The sequence below is a fragment of the Protopterus annectens genome, chromosome 12.part0 (genome assembly GCF_019279795.1).
Source record: "Protopterus annectens isolate FY-2018-M chromosome 12.part0, PAN1.0, whole genome shotgun sequence".
Classification (NCBI taxonomy): domain Eukaryota; kingdom Metazoa; phylum Chordata; order Ceratodontiformes; family Protopteridae; genus Protopterus; species Protopterus annectens.
Window position 1 is genome coordinate 571,352,996 of NC_056746.1, and position 17,697 is coordinate 571,370,692.

The following is a 17,697-nucleotide window of genomic DNA, read 5'->3' on the forward strand; positions in this document are numbered from 1 at the left end:
CCAAGGCTGCTGCAACTGATGGTAGGAAGCATGTTGTGAATTCCCAGATATGCTCTGGATCACACAAATATTACAAACAACATACCAAACACACACACGTATTGCCAACATACATCCTGACAGGTGCAGTGCAAACTCTCCCCCCATAATGTAAAATATCTTTCCCAGCAGACTGCTGCCTCCCTGACATTATGTCAGCCTTACCACAGGATATGTACCCAAAGAGCAGTGTACAACAACAGTGGTCATTCTCAAGAAAGGTGTCACCTGAATGGATACTAAAAACAACCACCACAGAATCCTGAGAAGCTTGGTCTGCACAGCTATGGAAAGGATCAGCATGTACCGCAGACATAAAGATATTGGGGATCTATTGACACCTGACCCTACCCAGTGTGGGTTTATTAAGTGCAGACCCTGCCCCTAAACATGTGTGACTCAGTTGAAACAGTAATCGAGGTCACTGATGAGGGCAATGTGGTCCACACAGCGTAGCTGGACCTTGCAAAGCCTTCCATACAATACCCTACATGTTCAATATAGATATGCTCACCAGCTTATATATACACCCCTATGTCACTAGAGGGGTTGCAAACCAGACCAACGACAGAACTGACATGGTCAGACATGCTGCAGCCATGTCAGACTACAAACCACATATAACAGGTATCCCACAAAGCTTGGTCCTGGGACCTTCCCCGTCTGGTATATATGCCCCATAGGTACAGGCCAACATGTAAGGACTGTGCCTGAACATGTTTGCAGAGGACTACAAACTGCCCAACATATCTGACACTCCAGCTGACACAAGCATCCCACAAAAGGGCCACATAGAAACAGACAACTGGTGCCATAGCCATGACAGCAAGTTAAATGGAGAAAACTGTATAGTCAACCTCTGTGGATATACAGTAAGTGACCACCAATTACCACATAGGTGTTAACCCATTACATACTTAACATGTAATGACAGACCTGGGTACACAAGGTGATAGATATCCTGCATTGGACAAACATGTGGCTGTAGTGTTAACAGAAACAATCCATATACCAACCTAATCATGAAGGTTATGACATCTAGATAAGGGGAGGTCATTGTGGTTCTGCAGTTATCCTTCATCAGCGTTACAATTGACTACAACAGCCCCTCTGGGGTGTACCCCAGCAGACACCTCCATCAACTATAAAGTCCACAACAGTACCTCACCAGGAGTATCAAAGAGCTTGAACAGATGTAATGTGTTGCCTGATTAAACAGAGTGCAACTCCACACACTGCCATGCTGGCCACCCAGACACAAGCTGTGCCTGATGTAGAAAGCCATGTCCAAGCTGGAATCAATGAACATGCTGCACCTTGTACAATCTGAATGGCAGTGAGCTATGCACATGAGGGACCTGAACCCCAGCACTGACATACATAGGACATGCTGTACTGCATTATCCATAACACAGAAGCCACCCCCATGCATGAGTAAACTACCAGTACAGGTTATCCATAGAGTCACTTGTTGATTCTCCTCAACAGGAATCTTAATGAGTGGATGGGAGATGGTAGGTTTACCCTGGGTATCACTGTTATGTCACGGGTAGACAGAGGCACAGTATACTAAACATGACATATGTCATGGCAAACTATACTTACAATGTCTTGAAGGACAAACACACTCTCTGACTAGCATTAGAAATGGCCTAGGGCACATCAGTAGTGTTTGCCAATGTACACCTATGTTGTGGAATACCTTACTGATGTTGGACGAAGCTGTTGTAAGTAGTTAATATCTGAACATAATGCAACATGGTCAGATGTGCACAACTGGACCCTAACCAGGCTGTTGTGCTCACTATGGAAATGTAAAGCAGTGATAGGACTAAAGCCCAGGATACTGTCCACTACAGTGAAAGTACTGAACCACTACACTATACAGTACTACAGTGTTAGGTCAGTATGAATGGATGTTGACAATTGTATGCAAAGTATCCCATGCAAACCCTGCAGGCACAGTATAATCTCTGTTGTGTTCACACAAAAAGCATTTGGACAGTAACTACACAGCATGACACAGAACACACAACCATAAACAGGAGATATTTGTTGAAGTTCACACTCATCCACAAATGTGATGTGCTGCAGAGTTCAACATATGGAAAGCTCACACTGGGCATGCTCACACACTTTGATAAATGAGACATCTTTCACACAACATGCCATGGGAAGGCTGAACTGGGCATGCTCACACACTTAGTCCAAATATCAGTTTAGCATTTTGCCACATATATCTGGTATATGTACGTGTTATTCCAGTAACCAACAACATTATAGCAATCTGATTAGTGCTCACACTTAAATGACTACAGAGACATACATGATATAGTGGATTTCCCCCATATGCAAACATCTTCCACAGATACACAAGTTGTTCATACAAACAGGAAATGTTATGGCAATAAAGACCTGCAATCACTGCTATCAGCACCAAATAATGTGCATCTGACAGTTAAACATATGGGTGTAGAGGTCAACACTAGGCTGTTTGTCCTAGGAAATGGCAGCTTATCCAGAGTGTGTGTGTGTGTGGGTGATTGTGGTTGGTCTGTGTGCAAGTCTGTGTGAGGGAAATGTTCCTTTTGGCAACTGTGAAAACACACCACAGGATGTTCATTCCCCTTTCTAAACACTGATGATGTCAGCACCCTATAAGTATCTGAATAGCGTGCTCCGCTAATGCGTCTGTCTCTAGTGTCATAACATAGTTAAGTAGGGGTTTGAATCTAGCAAGAGGCAAGTGTGTGTGAAGGGGGGTTAGTAAGTGTGAATGAAAGAAACATCCCTTTTGGCAACTGTGAAAACACACCACAGGATACCCATTCCCCTTTCTAAACACTGATGATGTCAGCACTCTATAAGTATATCAGGAGAAAGAAAAACTCCCAGTAATGCAAATAGCGCACTCTGCTAATACATCTGTCTTTAGTGTCATGACATAGTTAGGTAGAGATTTGAATCTAGCAAGTAGCAAGTGTGTGTGAAAGGGGGTTAGTGTGTGTGTGTGTATGAAAGGGGCATCCCTTTTGGCAACTGTGAAAACACACCACAGGATGCCCATTCCCCTTTCTAAACACTGATGATGTCAGCACCCTATAAGTATATCAGGAGAAAGAAAATCCTCCAGTAATGCGAATAGTGTGCTCTGCTAATGCGTCCGTCTCTAGTGTCATAACATAGTTAGGTAGGAGTTTGAATGTGGCAAGTGTGTGTGAAGGGGGGTTAGTTTGTGTGTAAGTTTGTATGAAAGGAACATCCCTTTTGGCAACTGTGAAAACACACCACAGGATGCCCATTCCCCTTTCTAAACACCGATGATGTCAACACCCTATAAGTATATCAGGAGAAAAATGATCTCCCAGTAATGCGAATAGCATGCTCTGCTAATGCGTCCTTTTCTAGTGTCATAACATAGTTAGATAGGAGTTTGAATCCAGCAAGTGTGTATGAAAAAACATCCCTTTTGGAAACTGTGAAAACACACCACAGGATGCCCATTCCCCTTTCTAAACACCGATGATGTCAGCACCCTATAAGTATATCAGGAGAAAAGCACTCTCCCAGTAATGTGAATCGCTTTCTCTGTTAATGCGTCTGTCTCTAGTGTCATAACATAGTTAGGTAGGGGTTTGAATCCAGCAAGTGGCAAGTGTGTGTGAAGAGGGGTTAGTGTGTGTGTAAGTTTATATGAAAGGAACATCCCTTTAGGCAACTGGGAAAACACACTACAGGATGCACATACCCCTTTCTAAACAATAGCACAATTATTTATGGCTTTTGATTCCAGACATGTCACGTGTGTTTTGCTCACACAGAATGCCCATGTGTGTGGGTTGTATCTCACAATAATGCATGACATCAATTAAACCAGTTATGGCAATTCACACATGATGTATGTGTGTGCCAAATACACATATGTACCTGTGACCTTCAATAGTTACCATGTGTGATGCCTGCCACATGTGAATACATGGTATTTGCACTGGGTAACATTATGACTGTGGTCTTCTGTGCAGGTGCTGCATGTGGGATGTGTATATACAGTGTGAGATGTAGATGCTATCAACCTAGTAGTGAGGGATACACACCTGGTCTGGGGCATATAGTCTACATGTTGTTGATGAACAGGTGCTATGTTTTCACCTGTTGTGGGAGTGGTAAGAAGTTGTTCCATAGCAATGCAGTGACTGCATGCTAAGAACCTTTCAGCTAGGGTGTTGTAGCTACAGTAATTCATTAGCATTCAGTAATATGTCAGCATTCCTGGTGAGGGTATGATGCCAACCAAGGTCAGGGTTCTACCAGCCTGTGCCACTTGCTCAGTGAGCCCTTCCATGTTCCCTATCATGTATTCCAGTGAGGGACATCACAAGTCAGCTGTAGTGGCATGGACAATGACTGAGTCATATGTGTCCATGCATCTGACTGACCTGTATGCTTGTGTTATGTGGTGGACCATAGTGCCCCATGAGCATATCACTGTGACCTTCACCTTGTCCAGCCTGGTGAGCATGACCTCACTGTACCGGACAATAAAAGTACCTAACACAACTGCAGCAGGAGTGTTGTATAGCTGTACAGACTGTGCTTGTTTGGCACACAGGATTTGTGTGCTATGTGTTATGCGTGCTGTGTTCAGGCCTAACATATGCCTGTGTGCCAGCTGCAGAGGTGTCTGCCACTCAGGCAGGATGCCATTCTTAGGCTCCATGAATGGCCAGGTGTGTTCCCGTGCTTGTATTGCTGTCAGTGTAGGTCTACATCAGACTGGTATTACAGTCACTGTAGTATTTCATGCCACCTGACAGGTTATGCCAGTACTGGGTTCAGAGTGCTTAGTCCACAGTTTGGCTATGTGTTTCCATCTCATACATGTGTTGTACATCCATGGGTAGGGGATAGGGTTGACTGTGTACATGTGGCAGCTGTGACATTACTACATGACTCACATATTCCACAACTGTACCATAGAAGTGACTGACAACTGACCTTTGCACATGCTACCATAGTATTGAGATTGCATTGGTGATTAACAGCACATAGGGCCAATGGTGAACAAGATACATAGGTTCATAGGTTCATACTAGGCTATCTGCCCTAGGGCATTTATAAACCTAGCCAGAATGTGTGTGGCTTTCACCATGCATTGTAAATCTATCTTGCTATGCCCTTTTCCAAGGTTAGTATACTGTGCCTCTGTCTAACAGTGACACATAAGTGATACCCAGGGTAAACCTACAATGTCCCATCCAGTCATTAATATTCCTCTTGCAGACAGTCACTGAGTGACTCTGCCTAACCTGTATTGGGATAATATTCCAGAGTGAAGGGAGCCTCTGAGTTATGAATGTGTCCCTCCAGCATGTCCTATGTATATCACTCCTGAGGTTCAAGTCTTTCCAGCGTGTAGCTTGATGGGATTTGGATATTCTGAGGTGCAGCATGACCATTAAGTCAGGGTTTGACATGGCTTTATATGTCAGGCACAGATTGCCTATGAAGAGGCAGTATGCCACTGAGTAGAGCTGCTGTTTCTTTCACCAGTCAGTATGAGGCATCTGTTTGAGCCCTTTGATCCTCTTGTTGAGGTGCTTTTGTGGTCTTTACAGTTGCTGCAGGTGTCTGGTAAGGTGCATGCCGACAGGGGCATTGTAGTCAATTATGGGCATGATGAGGGATGAGTAAAGAGGCACAATGTCCTCCCCTGATCTACATGTGAATCCCTTCATGATGAGGTGGCCTATATAAAATGTTTTTCTAACCACTTTGGCCATGTGGTTGTCAAATGAGAGAATGCTATCAACTTGTGTACCCCAAGGTCCATAATTCCTTCTTCTGTACTTAATGGATTAACACATATGTGGTACTTTGTGGTCACTTTGTTTTTGCCAAAGGGATGACTATACACTTTTTGGCATTCAGCTTGAGGCCATGGCTGTGGCACAAGTCGTCTGTTTCTAAGAGGCCCTTTTGGAGAATGCGTGTGTTGGCTGGAGAGTTGATTATGGCGTCCAGTTTGCAGTCATCTGCGACTTGCTCAGCCACAGTCCTTCCATGTTGGCCTGTACCTCTGATAAATATATACTGAACAAGACAGATCCCAGGGCTGAGCCTTGTGGGACACCATTTGTAACTGGTTTTGAGGCTGACATGGCTCCAGCAATTCTAACCATGTGTGTTCTGCCCTTGAGCCACTGTGCAATATATGTAGTGACATAGGGGTTAATATGTACACTGGTGAGCTTCCCTAGAATGCACAAGTGGGGTATTGTATCAAAGGCTTATGCAAGGTCCAGGTAGGCTGTGTAGACCACCTTCCCCTTGACAGTGGCCTTGGTGACTGTTTCAAAGAAATCAAACAGGTTTGAGAGGCAGGATCTGCCATTAACAAAGCCAAACTGTGTATGATGCAGTGTCTGTAGGTCCCCAATATCTATATTTATGAGGTTCATGATGATCCTTGCCATAGCTTTGCAGACCAAGCTATTCAGACTTATGGGGCTATAGTGTCCAGGATCCGTTAAGGCACCACCTAAATGTAGAGGGACCATTGTTGCTGTACGCCACTCTTTGGCCACATATTGTGTAGTAAGGCTGGGATTGAACAGTAGTGTTATGTCTGAGTGTAGCTCTTCTTGGAGTTCATGTAGGACACAGCCTGGGACACTGTCTGGTCCCATTGATGCAGTGTTTATTGCTTTGGAGAGGGCAGCTCTTACCTGAGCATCTGAGATGTCAGGGGGGGCAGCACTCTGCTGGGATAAATATTTGCCCTTTTGGTGTGGAGGGGGGGAGAAGTTAGCAGTGAACATGTCCACTAGGATGTTGGCAATGTCTGTGTGTTTGGTATTTCTTTTGACATCTTGGACTACCTCTGAGCATATCTGGGAATTACCACCCAGGTTCCTAACATAACTAAAGAAAGCCTTGTGATTATCCTCAGTGTCTTGTGGAATCTTGTCTCAAAGATGGCCTTAGACAATTGTATGAGTGCCTGTAGTTTTCTTCTAATACTCATCAGTGATGCCTTCACATTTTGGGAGTTTGTTGTATCATTTAGTAGCTTCATCCTTCTATTGTATAGTTTGTTTATGGCTGGTGTCCACCACACAGGATGTCTGCCTTTGGAGGATTGGGTCTTGCTTTTATTTGGGATTGCATGATCCATGCATTCCTGAAGGTGTCCATATAATGCCTTTATACAGGTATCTGCAGTCTGGTCCATATTTTCAACAGGCCTGGGGGCTTTGAAGGTTTCCACATCATTTATGAGGAGTGTGAACATGCTTTACATGAGTTGTTGACTGTATTCTTCTGTGCAGGGGGTGGCCTTGGGATGTGAATATCCAGTGAGATTAGTTTATGGTCTGATCTTACCAGTGAGGGATACACTTCTGGTCTGGAGCATAGAGTCCCCATATTGGTGATGATCAGGTTCAGTATGTTTTCCCTCTTGTGTGAGTGGTAACAAGTTGTTCCATAGCATTTTGGTATATAACTTCTAGTAATCTTTGGGCTAGGGTGTTGGAGCTACAGTCATGCTCCCAGTCTATGTTTGGGTAGTTTAACTCACCCAATATAATGGTGTATGGACAGACCTACATATTTCCAACTGTTTTCAGGAAGGCCAAGTGCGGTTCTTGTGTTTGTGAGGGTGGTCTGTAGCAGGCTATAACCTGGAAGGCAGTTTTACCCATTGTTACTTGCATATGGATAGTCTCTGATGTTTGGTGCTTTGCCACCAACCTGGAGGTGTGGGTATCTTGGATGAATATCAATACACCCCCCTCCTTTTGTGGTTTTGTGCAAGTTTTGGGCCTGAAAAGCATGGTATGAGGTATAACTTGGTAGTGCTGGGGTGCTGTTGGTAGCCCTGAATCCGGTATCTGTTACTGCACAGATAGCAATGTTCTCCATGCTGAGGAATGTTTCAAGTGTGTGCATCATCAGGTTTAGAGTCCTGCAGTGGCATATATGACTGCTCACATGGACAGATGCCAGGTAAGTCATATGCAAAGTGTCACAGGCAATGTACATGTGAACAGGAGAAACAGTGACATTCTGTCAGGTGAGACATGAACATACATATAGTAAGCTATGCAGATGTCACTAGGAGTCCACAGAAGCTGTGTAACTCTGCATGGCAGGTCGGATCAGTATTCCAGGGTAACTGCAAGGAAACATGCATGCAAACATAGCTACTGTAAGCAGGGCTGCATGTAGTCCATTGTACAACCAACAAGCTGTACCGCTTTCAGTAGGTAACACTGCAAATGCTCACCAACTGACATATGAATACCTATGTCACCAAAGGTGATACTTACCAGACCACGGACAGAAATGACATGGCCAGACACGCTGCATCCCACATGAACACATATCACAAGCAACACAGACCTCACAAAGTCAGTGTTCTTAACAGGCACAGCCCATAAGGCCAAACACAATGTGTGACACACCTATAATAGGTGATGCCATAGTCAGACACACTGACGTCCCACTCTCCAGACTGAGCAAGGTGAGGGTCACATTTAGCTACCTGTCGGGTGATAGAATGTGCCACATAACACAAGCACTCAGGTCACTCCACAGCAAGTACAAGTATGAGGCAGTCATTGTCCATGCTGGTGTGAACAACCTGAGACGTACCTCCCTGGACCACATGGAAAGAGACACAGAGGAGCTCTTACATCACCCTCTCAAACTCAGGAATCCCACACAGCCTTCATGACGACACGGGAGAGTATAGATTTCTCTGCAAACACCATCATACTGGGTGACTTCAACTACCCAAACATAGACTGTGAACATTACTCAAGCCACAATACCCAAGCTCTAGGGTTCCCATAGTTCAGAAACTCTTTAGCTATGGAACAAGTAGTCAACATTCCCACAAGAGGGGAAAATATACTAGACCTGATCATCACAAACATGAGTACAAAATGCTCACCACTTGAAGTATATCCCTCATTGTTGCAATTGAACCATATACTAATCACACTGGAGTACTGGATCCCCCACATATGCAAACCTCAAACACATCTATGTGTGTGCGGGAAATGCCCCTATTAGCAACTGTGAAAGTACATTACAGGATGCAGATTTCCCTTTTGAAACACTGATGATGTCAGCACTCTATAACTATATTACCTGAATTAAAGCTCCCCAGTAATTTGTATAGTGCGCTCTGCTAATGCAATTGTCTCTAGTGTCAAAACATAGTTAGGTAGGGGTTTTAATCCTGCAAAGGGAATGTATGTGAGTTTGTGTGTGTGCATAATTCTGTGAGGGAAAAGTCCCCTTTTGCCAACTGGGAGAACACACTACAGGGTGCACATCCCTCTTCCTAAACACAGATGATGTCAGCACCCTCTAAGTACAGCATTAGAAAAGATTTCTTCCACTAATGCAAATAGCACACTCTGCTAATGTGTCTGTCTCTAGTGTCATAACACAGTTAGGTAGGGGTTTGAATCTTGCAAGTGGAAAGTGTGGGGTTAGTGTGTGTGCACAATGCTGGGGGTGGGATGTGGCTTTTGCCAAATGGGGCTACGCACTGCAGGGTGCACATTTCCCTTAACAAACAGTGATGTTGACAGCACCCTATACAAACAACATGACAACAGACAACTGCCAGTACTCAGTATAGTGCTACATGCTACTGTAACAAGCACATGTACCAGAACATACCTAGATAGTGTTTTGAAACCTGAATGTGGCAAGTGTGTGGATGTGGGATGTTTCTGTGTGTGCATTTCCGTATGGAAAACATGTTGGATGTGGCAATCAGGGAACCACAGTACCTGATGCACATTACACTTTTAAACTAATGAGGTTGCCTGCACCCTGTGAGTACAGGTAGAGAAGAGGAAATTGGTAGTAATCCAAATAGTGCACTTTTCAAATGTGTACCTGTCATGTGTCAACAGCTACTCATGTAGGGTAATAAATAATGGAAATGGCAGGTGAGCGTGTGCATGTGTGGGGTAGCAGGGTGTGTGTAAATGCATGTGTGACAGAACAGATACATATAACTGAATCTACAATACAGCACATGATGCACATTCCCATAGTCAATGGTAGCATGTGATGGTGTGCAGCTGGTACACTTTGGTAAGTAGTATGGGTGCAGATAACAATTCAGGACATTCATACAGTTACTGCAGCAGGAATGCTGGGATATACACACAATCATAGTGGAACAGTGAACAGTTACCAACATGTTACTACTTATACACATCTATGTAGTCACCCTGTGCATCAGCAACATGTTTACCTTTTCCTGCACTGATGTTGTAGTATGCAGGAGGTGGCACAGTGTCATCATATGCACAGGGTGTGGGTTAGGCATGCCCAAGCCAGCCACTGGTACCACCAATTGACATGTGTGTGTATGTGTGTTTGTGAGGGGCAGCAGTACAGGGTGGACCAGTGTTGGTGCAGTGTGTGTGTGTATGTGTTTGCCCTAGGTGTTAAATTTCTGCATGTGTGTAAGCACGCACACAGTCCCACATAATGGCTGCCATGTACAGGGTTTTGTGGACAGCCACAGACTGCACCTGTCAGGTCATCCAGATCAGTGTCTGTGGGCACGGACACGGTACCTGTGCCTGGCAGGGGTGCTACAGACCGTATCCGGTACTAACCCAGACTGGGTACTGTCATCAGAAGCGGGTGTGTGTTGACTGGACACAGTTGGGACTGTCCAGAGCCAAGTGCACGTGGTCTCCTGGGGCGTCCTGATGACAGCACTAACCCAGCATTGCTGGGGCTGCTGCTGGCACTTGAGGTGCGTGAGTGGGCCTGTTGTGCGACTGCCAGCTGGTGCTGTTGCTGGCATACGGCCACGTCGATGCCGCAAACGCACACCATCGCCCTGGCCCATGGACATCTGGTCAATGAGTAGCATCTTACCCTCACCAAGAATGATGCCACAATATCAAGGCAAGATGATCACTTTCAACAATTGACTGAAGTACTGGTGTCATTCAACGGTGATCCAATGCCTGTCAGCTTGGGATGATATGCTGTACAAGTCACGATGCTTTGCTAGGGACAGCTTGCACCTGTCACCCCTGGGCTTTTGGATTTTGGCAAAGGCTCTTGCTACACCCATAGTGCCTTTATTAGGCAAGGCTCATAAGGCAAACCCACATCCATAGGTATCACAAAGGATGAGGAACTAAAAGTAATGCTACTCAACGCCAGAAGTCTAAACCTTATCTACTTAGCATTATGGACATCGATATCTGTGCAGTAACAGAAACCTGGCTCAGGTTTCCCAAGAGCACACCAGCACTACCAGGTTATACCTGTTACCATTCTTGACTGCCCCAACACTTGGACCAAACAACAAAAGGAGAGGGAGTATCAGTATTCATCAGAGATACCCACACCTCCACGTTGGTGGCAAAGTACCACATAGGTGTTAAGCCATTAAGTACAGAAGAAGTAATTGGGGACCTGGGGAACAAACTTGATAGCAATCTGTCATTTGACAACCACGTGGCCAAAGTGGATTGAAAAACATGTTATATAGCCCAGCTAATCATGAAGGGATTCACATGTACATCAGGGGAGGTCATCGTGCCTCTTTACTCATCCATCATCAGGCCTATAATTGAGTACAATGCCCCTTTTGGGATGTACCTAACCAGACACCTACAGCAACTGGAAAACCCCAACAGTACCTCATCAAGAGGATCAAAGGGCTCAAACAGATGCCATATGCTGCCCAGTTAAAGAAAATCCAGCTGGACTCAGTGGCATACTGCCTGTTCAGAGGCAATCTGTGCCTGACGTATACAGCCATGTCCAACCCAGAAGTAATGGACATGCTGCACCTCAGGAAATCAAAATCCCATACAGCCACACGTTCAAGAGACCTGAACCTTAGCACTGATATAAATAGGACATGCTGGAGGGACAGATTCATAACCCAGAGGCTCCCTTCACTCTGTAATGAACTCACAGTACAGGTTAGGCAGAGTCCCTCATTGACTCTCTTCCATAGGAATCTGGATGAGTGGATGGGAGATTATAGTCGTACCCCGGGTATCACTTCTATGTCACTGTTAGACAGAGGCACAGTATACTAACCTCGGAAAAGGGCATAGCAACATAAATTTTAATTGGGTGGCAAAAGACAAACACATTCTGGCTAGGCTTATCAATGCCCTAGGGCAAATAGCCTAGTATGAACCTATGAACCTATGTGTACTGCTATACTACTTCTGCCATATGTTGCATGTGTGTGTGTTGTGGGGAATGCGCAGGTAATGGCCAGATATTTCTGCACAGGCAACACTTCTGAAACACTCTGGGTGTTCATCCCAACATACTGTATGTGTGTTGCCATCCAACACTGTGATGTGGACACACATTACTCAGCCTGGATATACATATCCCGACAACACCACAAGCACAGTACACTACCTTGCTATGTATGTATGTATGTAATTACACAGTTATTCACTAGTTAGGACTGTGATGCTATCCATGCAGCCCACTGGGCCAGTGGAAGCCACAACACACACTGCTGGCCCCTTTGCAAAAGCTTACCACAGACATCCCACATAGTGCATGTAATGTGCACACACATATCTAACCCAGACCGTATGCACACCACTTATTTATCCTGTCCAGTGGACTACATATACAGGCACATTGTATAACAATAGCAGGAGGCTACTGCAGCACAGAGCAGATTCACATGAAGGCAAGGCATCTGTGGTCAGCAGTGGTAAGATGCTTCACATTCACCAAATGCACAGATATTGGCAACATTGTTGCAGACAGTTTAGGTGCAGGTATCCCCCCCCCCCATTCTCCTACACAAGTGGAATTAGTTATCACAGATGAATGTAACCTCCCTATCAACTCACATGTCCAGGTGAGGGCCACCCTCAACATTGCAGAACACACAGCATCACTGTTACAAAATGGTATCCCTGGATGTGTGATACATTCACCCCTAGAGGACATAGCACCACATTACAGACTGATATTAAACCCTGGCCATACTACAGGATATGAACCTGAACAGTGCCATACATACACAGTGGTCCCACACCAATGAGGAAGAACCTCTACTGACCCTGGGAACTACTGCATCATATGCATAACTGGCCTTGTGTTCTAAGCTATGGAAGTTTTAAGTATGGAAGACATGTACAGCAATATTACATATGTATATATATCAGGACTATGTACACACAACCTATCTCATGGACATACCTATAGATAGTGAACTATGATACATTTGGAGGTTTCACAGTAAACACAGTATTAACCTGCTACTTTGCATTACCTGTGTTTGTGTCAGCTGTTGCTGTGTCACTGGTGCTAATTGCTGTTTGCTGCTGCTGCTGCTGCTGGTTTTGTTGCTGTGATGATGCAGTTTTTTTTATCACTGCCTTTATTGCTTTATTTCTTTCTTTCTTTCTTTCTCTCTCTCTCTCTCTCTTTCTCCGTCGGTTTGGTACAATGAATGTATTGCATGTGTGGAGTGTTAGTACTGGATGCTTTTGTAGATATCTGCATAGGTCCATGTGATGGCCTCTGCACCAATTGAAAGGCAGCATTTGCTAATTGCATGCAGCCAGTTGTGTACTGATTGCATGTCTCACTGTGATTTCAGGACAGTGCTATAAAAGGGTATGTGAGATAGGCGTTGCCCTTTCAGATTGTAAGGGCGTGGACCATGCTGGTATGCTGTCGACAGTGATCTGTGAGTGTGAAGGTTAGTAAGTCTCTCATGATTCATGCTGTGTTGTAAATTCAGGTTGCTGCATTTCTCTCACCTGTTCCCTGTAGTGAGTGTGTATGCATATTGACACCTACAACTATATTTCCATATGTATTAATATATATATTTAATATATATATATATATATATATATATATATATATATATGTATGTATGTGTACATATACATACTTTCATATATGTACATTAGCTTACATTATTAAGTACAAGCTAACAATTAGCAGGGCTGTTTCTGTTAACACTAAACTAGTATGGGAATCCAGTAATTAGGACAGTAAAAGTCTACCTGACATGCTTTGGGTAGTACACATCCTATATTGCCTTTATCTTCATTCCTACTATTACATGTTATGCTTATTTTAGCACTATATTCCTGTATGAGAGTCATGGCTTAGTGGTAGGTCATACAGACTAGTGTTACATTGGTCTTGTGGTAGGGCCTAATAGTATGCTTTTATTTTGCTTTCAAATTGAGTACAGGGCCTGTCAGTCAAAGTGCTGAAGGCACCTTTAAGCAGTTTAAAGGGTTAGTAAGTCTCACAGGAGTCAGGCTGTGTTGTAGATTCTGGTTGCTGCATTTATCTTCACTGTTTCCTGTAGTGAGTGTGTATGAATACTGACACCTACCACTATATTTCATATATATATATATATATATATATATATATATATATATATATATAAATGTGTACATATGCATACTTTCATATATGTACATTACATTACATTATTATGTACAAGCTAACAATTAGCAGGGCTGTTTCTGTTAACACTAAACTAGTATGGGAATCCAGTAATTAGGACAGTAAAAGTCTACCTGACATGCTTTGGGTAGTACACATCCTATATTGCCTTTATCTTCATTCCTACTATTACATGTTATGCTTATTTTAGCACTATATTCCTGTATGAGAGTCATGGCTTAGTGGTAGGTCATACAGACTAGTGTTACATTGGTCTTGTGGTAGGGCCTAATAGTATGCTTTTATTTTGCTTTCAAATTGAGTACAGGGCCTGACAATCAAAGTGCTGAAGGCACCTTTAAGCAGTTTAAAGGGTTAGTAAGTCTCACAGGAGTCAGGCTGTGTTGTAGATTCTGGTTGCTGCATTTATCTTCAGTGTTTCCTGTAGTGAGTGTGTATGAATACTGACACCTACCACTATATTTCATATGTATTAATATATATATATATATATATATAAATGTGTACATATGCATACTTTCATATATGTACATTACCTTACATTATTATGTACAAGCTAACAATTAGCAGGGCTGTTTCTGTTAACACTAAACTAGTATGGGAATCCAGTAATTCGGGCATTAAAAATCTACCTGACATGCTTTGGGTAGTACACATCCTATATTGCCTTTATATTGAGTCCTACTATTACATGTTATATTTATTTTAGCACTATGCTCTTGTATGACAGTCATGGCTTAGTGGTAGGTCATACAGACTAGTGTTACTAAGGTCCTGGGTTCAAGACTGACAGTGAGAATTTATTTATCTTTCGAAATGAGTACAGCACCTGTCAATTAAAAGTGCCAAAGGCACTTTTAAGCACTTAAAACCAGGTCTGCGCTCGTTTGCGCGGAGCTCACGCATGCACACTGGCGGTGAGCTCCGCTAACACATACGCACACCCGCGCTATTTTCTTTGAAAGAAAAGAAAAAAGGGTGACAGGAAAGTGGTGAAAAAGGGGTCACAAAGAGGGTAAGACAGTAGGGAAACAAGCTTGGGATTTGCGGGAGAGATGTAGGTGAGGCCCATAGCTGCCCATGTCTTTCTCAGCAACAGCTCTGCATTTGTATGTAATTTGGTGTGACATTTGAAACCTTCCACCCCTGAGAGAGGTGTCAGGACAACATTAATACCTGTTGTACAGCCAATTGTAATTAACAGTTTCAATGTCCAGCGGACATGTGTGCAACATGGACAGCTATGTATGGGGCGTAATTTTTTTGTGGGTACAGAGTGCCCTTTTTTTTTTCAGGTGAGAGTGGTATGTCAGGTGAAGGTAGTCAGTATAGCTGGGGAGGTAGGTTGGGTAGGTTAACAGACAAGACAGACAAGACGCATACAGGGGCGGTGTATGACACATGTGGGGGGGTTACACAATTGACAGGGACGGAGGTTGGGATATCCAGGGCACATGAGCCCACAGATGGCAACAGTGGAATTGATATCCCCACCCATAGGCAGTTGCCACTGTTCCTTCACAGCCCAGGACGGGGCTGTGCTGGGGGCTGTGCAGGCGGGACAATGGGCATGCCCGTAAGCTGTGCCACCCAGGCCTCAAGCTGGCGTAGGGGCCCAAGAACAGAGTCTTGAATCTCCCTTCGCACCACAGACCGGACACCTTAGAGGGTGAGTGGACGGGCTCCTCTGGCCACGCTTGCAGAGGGGGGACAGGCCCCATCCCCTGCAGCGCTTCCACCCGAAGGTGGCACAGGGCCACCAGAGGAGGGTCCGGCCTGGGCACTAGTGCCAGGTGCAATCGCCAGATGAGGTGGGAGAGGTGGGTCCGCTGGGACCCGCCTTCCCAAGCGTTCTAGGTTTGTGAGTATGTTATGTTAGTTTGGGTTAGTAGCATATTATTCCATTCAAATTAGTTGTAACAGCATGCATTGGTATTCCCATTAAACAAACACCCAGATATTAACACCATTGAACAACAGGCATATCAATATCACATGCATTATTTGAACAGAAATACACAATCAAACAACATGCAGGGTTGATTAATGGCAACAGGCCATCAGGTTTGCAGGTATGAACAGGGCACATGCAACAACGGACATGCATATATTTTTGAAACAACAGGACAAATGTCCATGGGTAATGAAATGTTCACATACCAATATTTAGTGAGTTTTTTAATTTGCAATTATAGGGTGGGGTGGAGAAAGAAAATGTTGACACATTCATAAATTATACATTGATATACATTTGTAATAGAAACACAATTAACTTGTGGGTGATAGTTTTCAAATGATTTTTAATTGACTGTCAGGCTAGACCTGTTACAGATACATCACTATCCTAGTTATTTTGAATTTGATCAGATACATCATCCTGCTACATTTTGATGACAGGGCAGGGGACAACTATGGATGTTTAGTATGTCAGACAATCATTCATTCTATCTGAAAATTGTTGACTGTGATCACCATATACAGATTTTGGCTTAAACATTCAAGATTCAGACACACTGAAATCAGTTTGGGATGTTGTTCTGGTCTGATTAGAAAATTCTGTGGTTAATACAGTATTAGAGGTGACACAAGAGACCAAGGCTCAAACTTTAGCAATTTTATTTTAGCTTTTAACAATTAAAGTTATGGCAAAATAAACAATTGACTAGTCAACATGCAAAATCTAACCTATAACCTATCACATTAACAATTATAAAAAACTGTTAAATCATGTACTTACAAGCATATGCAAAAAGAAAATAATCTTTGCCACTGATAGGGGGACTCAGAACCTATTCAGTACTGCTATCTGTTCAGTCAAGACAGGGCCGACACTGGCAAGAAATGGCTGTATGCTCAGTTCAGGCTCTTGCTTCAATCAGATCCGGATGATGATGAGTTCCAATCTATTGCCAGCCTCTGAGCCTTTTATAGGTTTGGATATGCCATAGGGTCAATAAGTTCAGCTGATGACACCTAGGTCAACAGTTTCATCATAAACTGTTGGCTGATGACATTCAGATCACCAGTTTGATCATGAGCTGATAAAATATTTTAGAACATTACAAATAACAAGTCCCATAATGTCTAGTTGTATACATTACTTCCTCCTTTCAGAAGGCAGTTAGCCCACAAACCTGTGATATAGATCCTCTTTGAAATCTCCCACTTTCTGGTAAACAT

At 43.6% G+C, this 17,697-nt stretch overlaps 1 protein-coding gene across 1 annotated transcript in view; it reads right to left on the reverse strand.

Annotated features, from left to right (window-relative positions):
- The window catches only part of LOC122816717 (parvalbumin alpha-like), an 83,617-nt gene extending 66,214 nt beyond the window's left edge, over nucleotides 1-17,403 (reverse strand). Inside the window, exon 1 of the mRNA XM_044089707.1 lies at nucleotides 17,255-17,403. Coding sequence (XP_043945642.1) covers nucleotides 17,255-17,260 — 6 coding nt within the window. The 5' untranslated portion in view covers nucleotides 17,261-17,403. The remainder of the gene's footprint in view (nucleotides 1-17,254) is intronic.
- Between the last annotated feature and the right edge of the window lie 294 nt (nucleotides 17,404-17,697).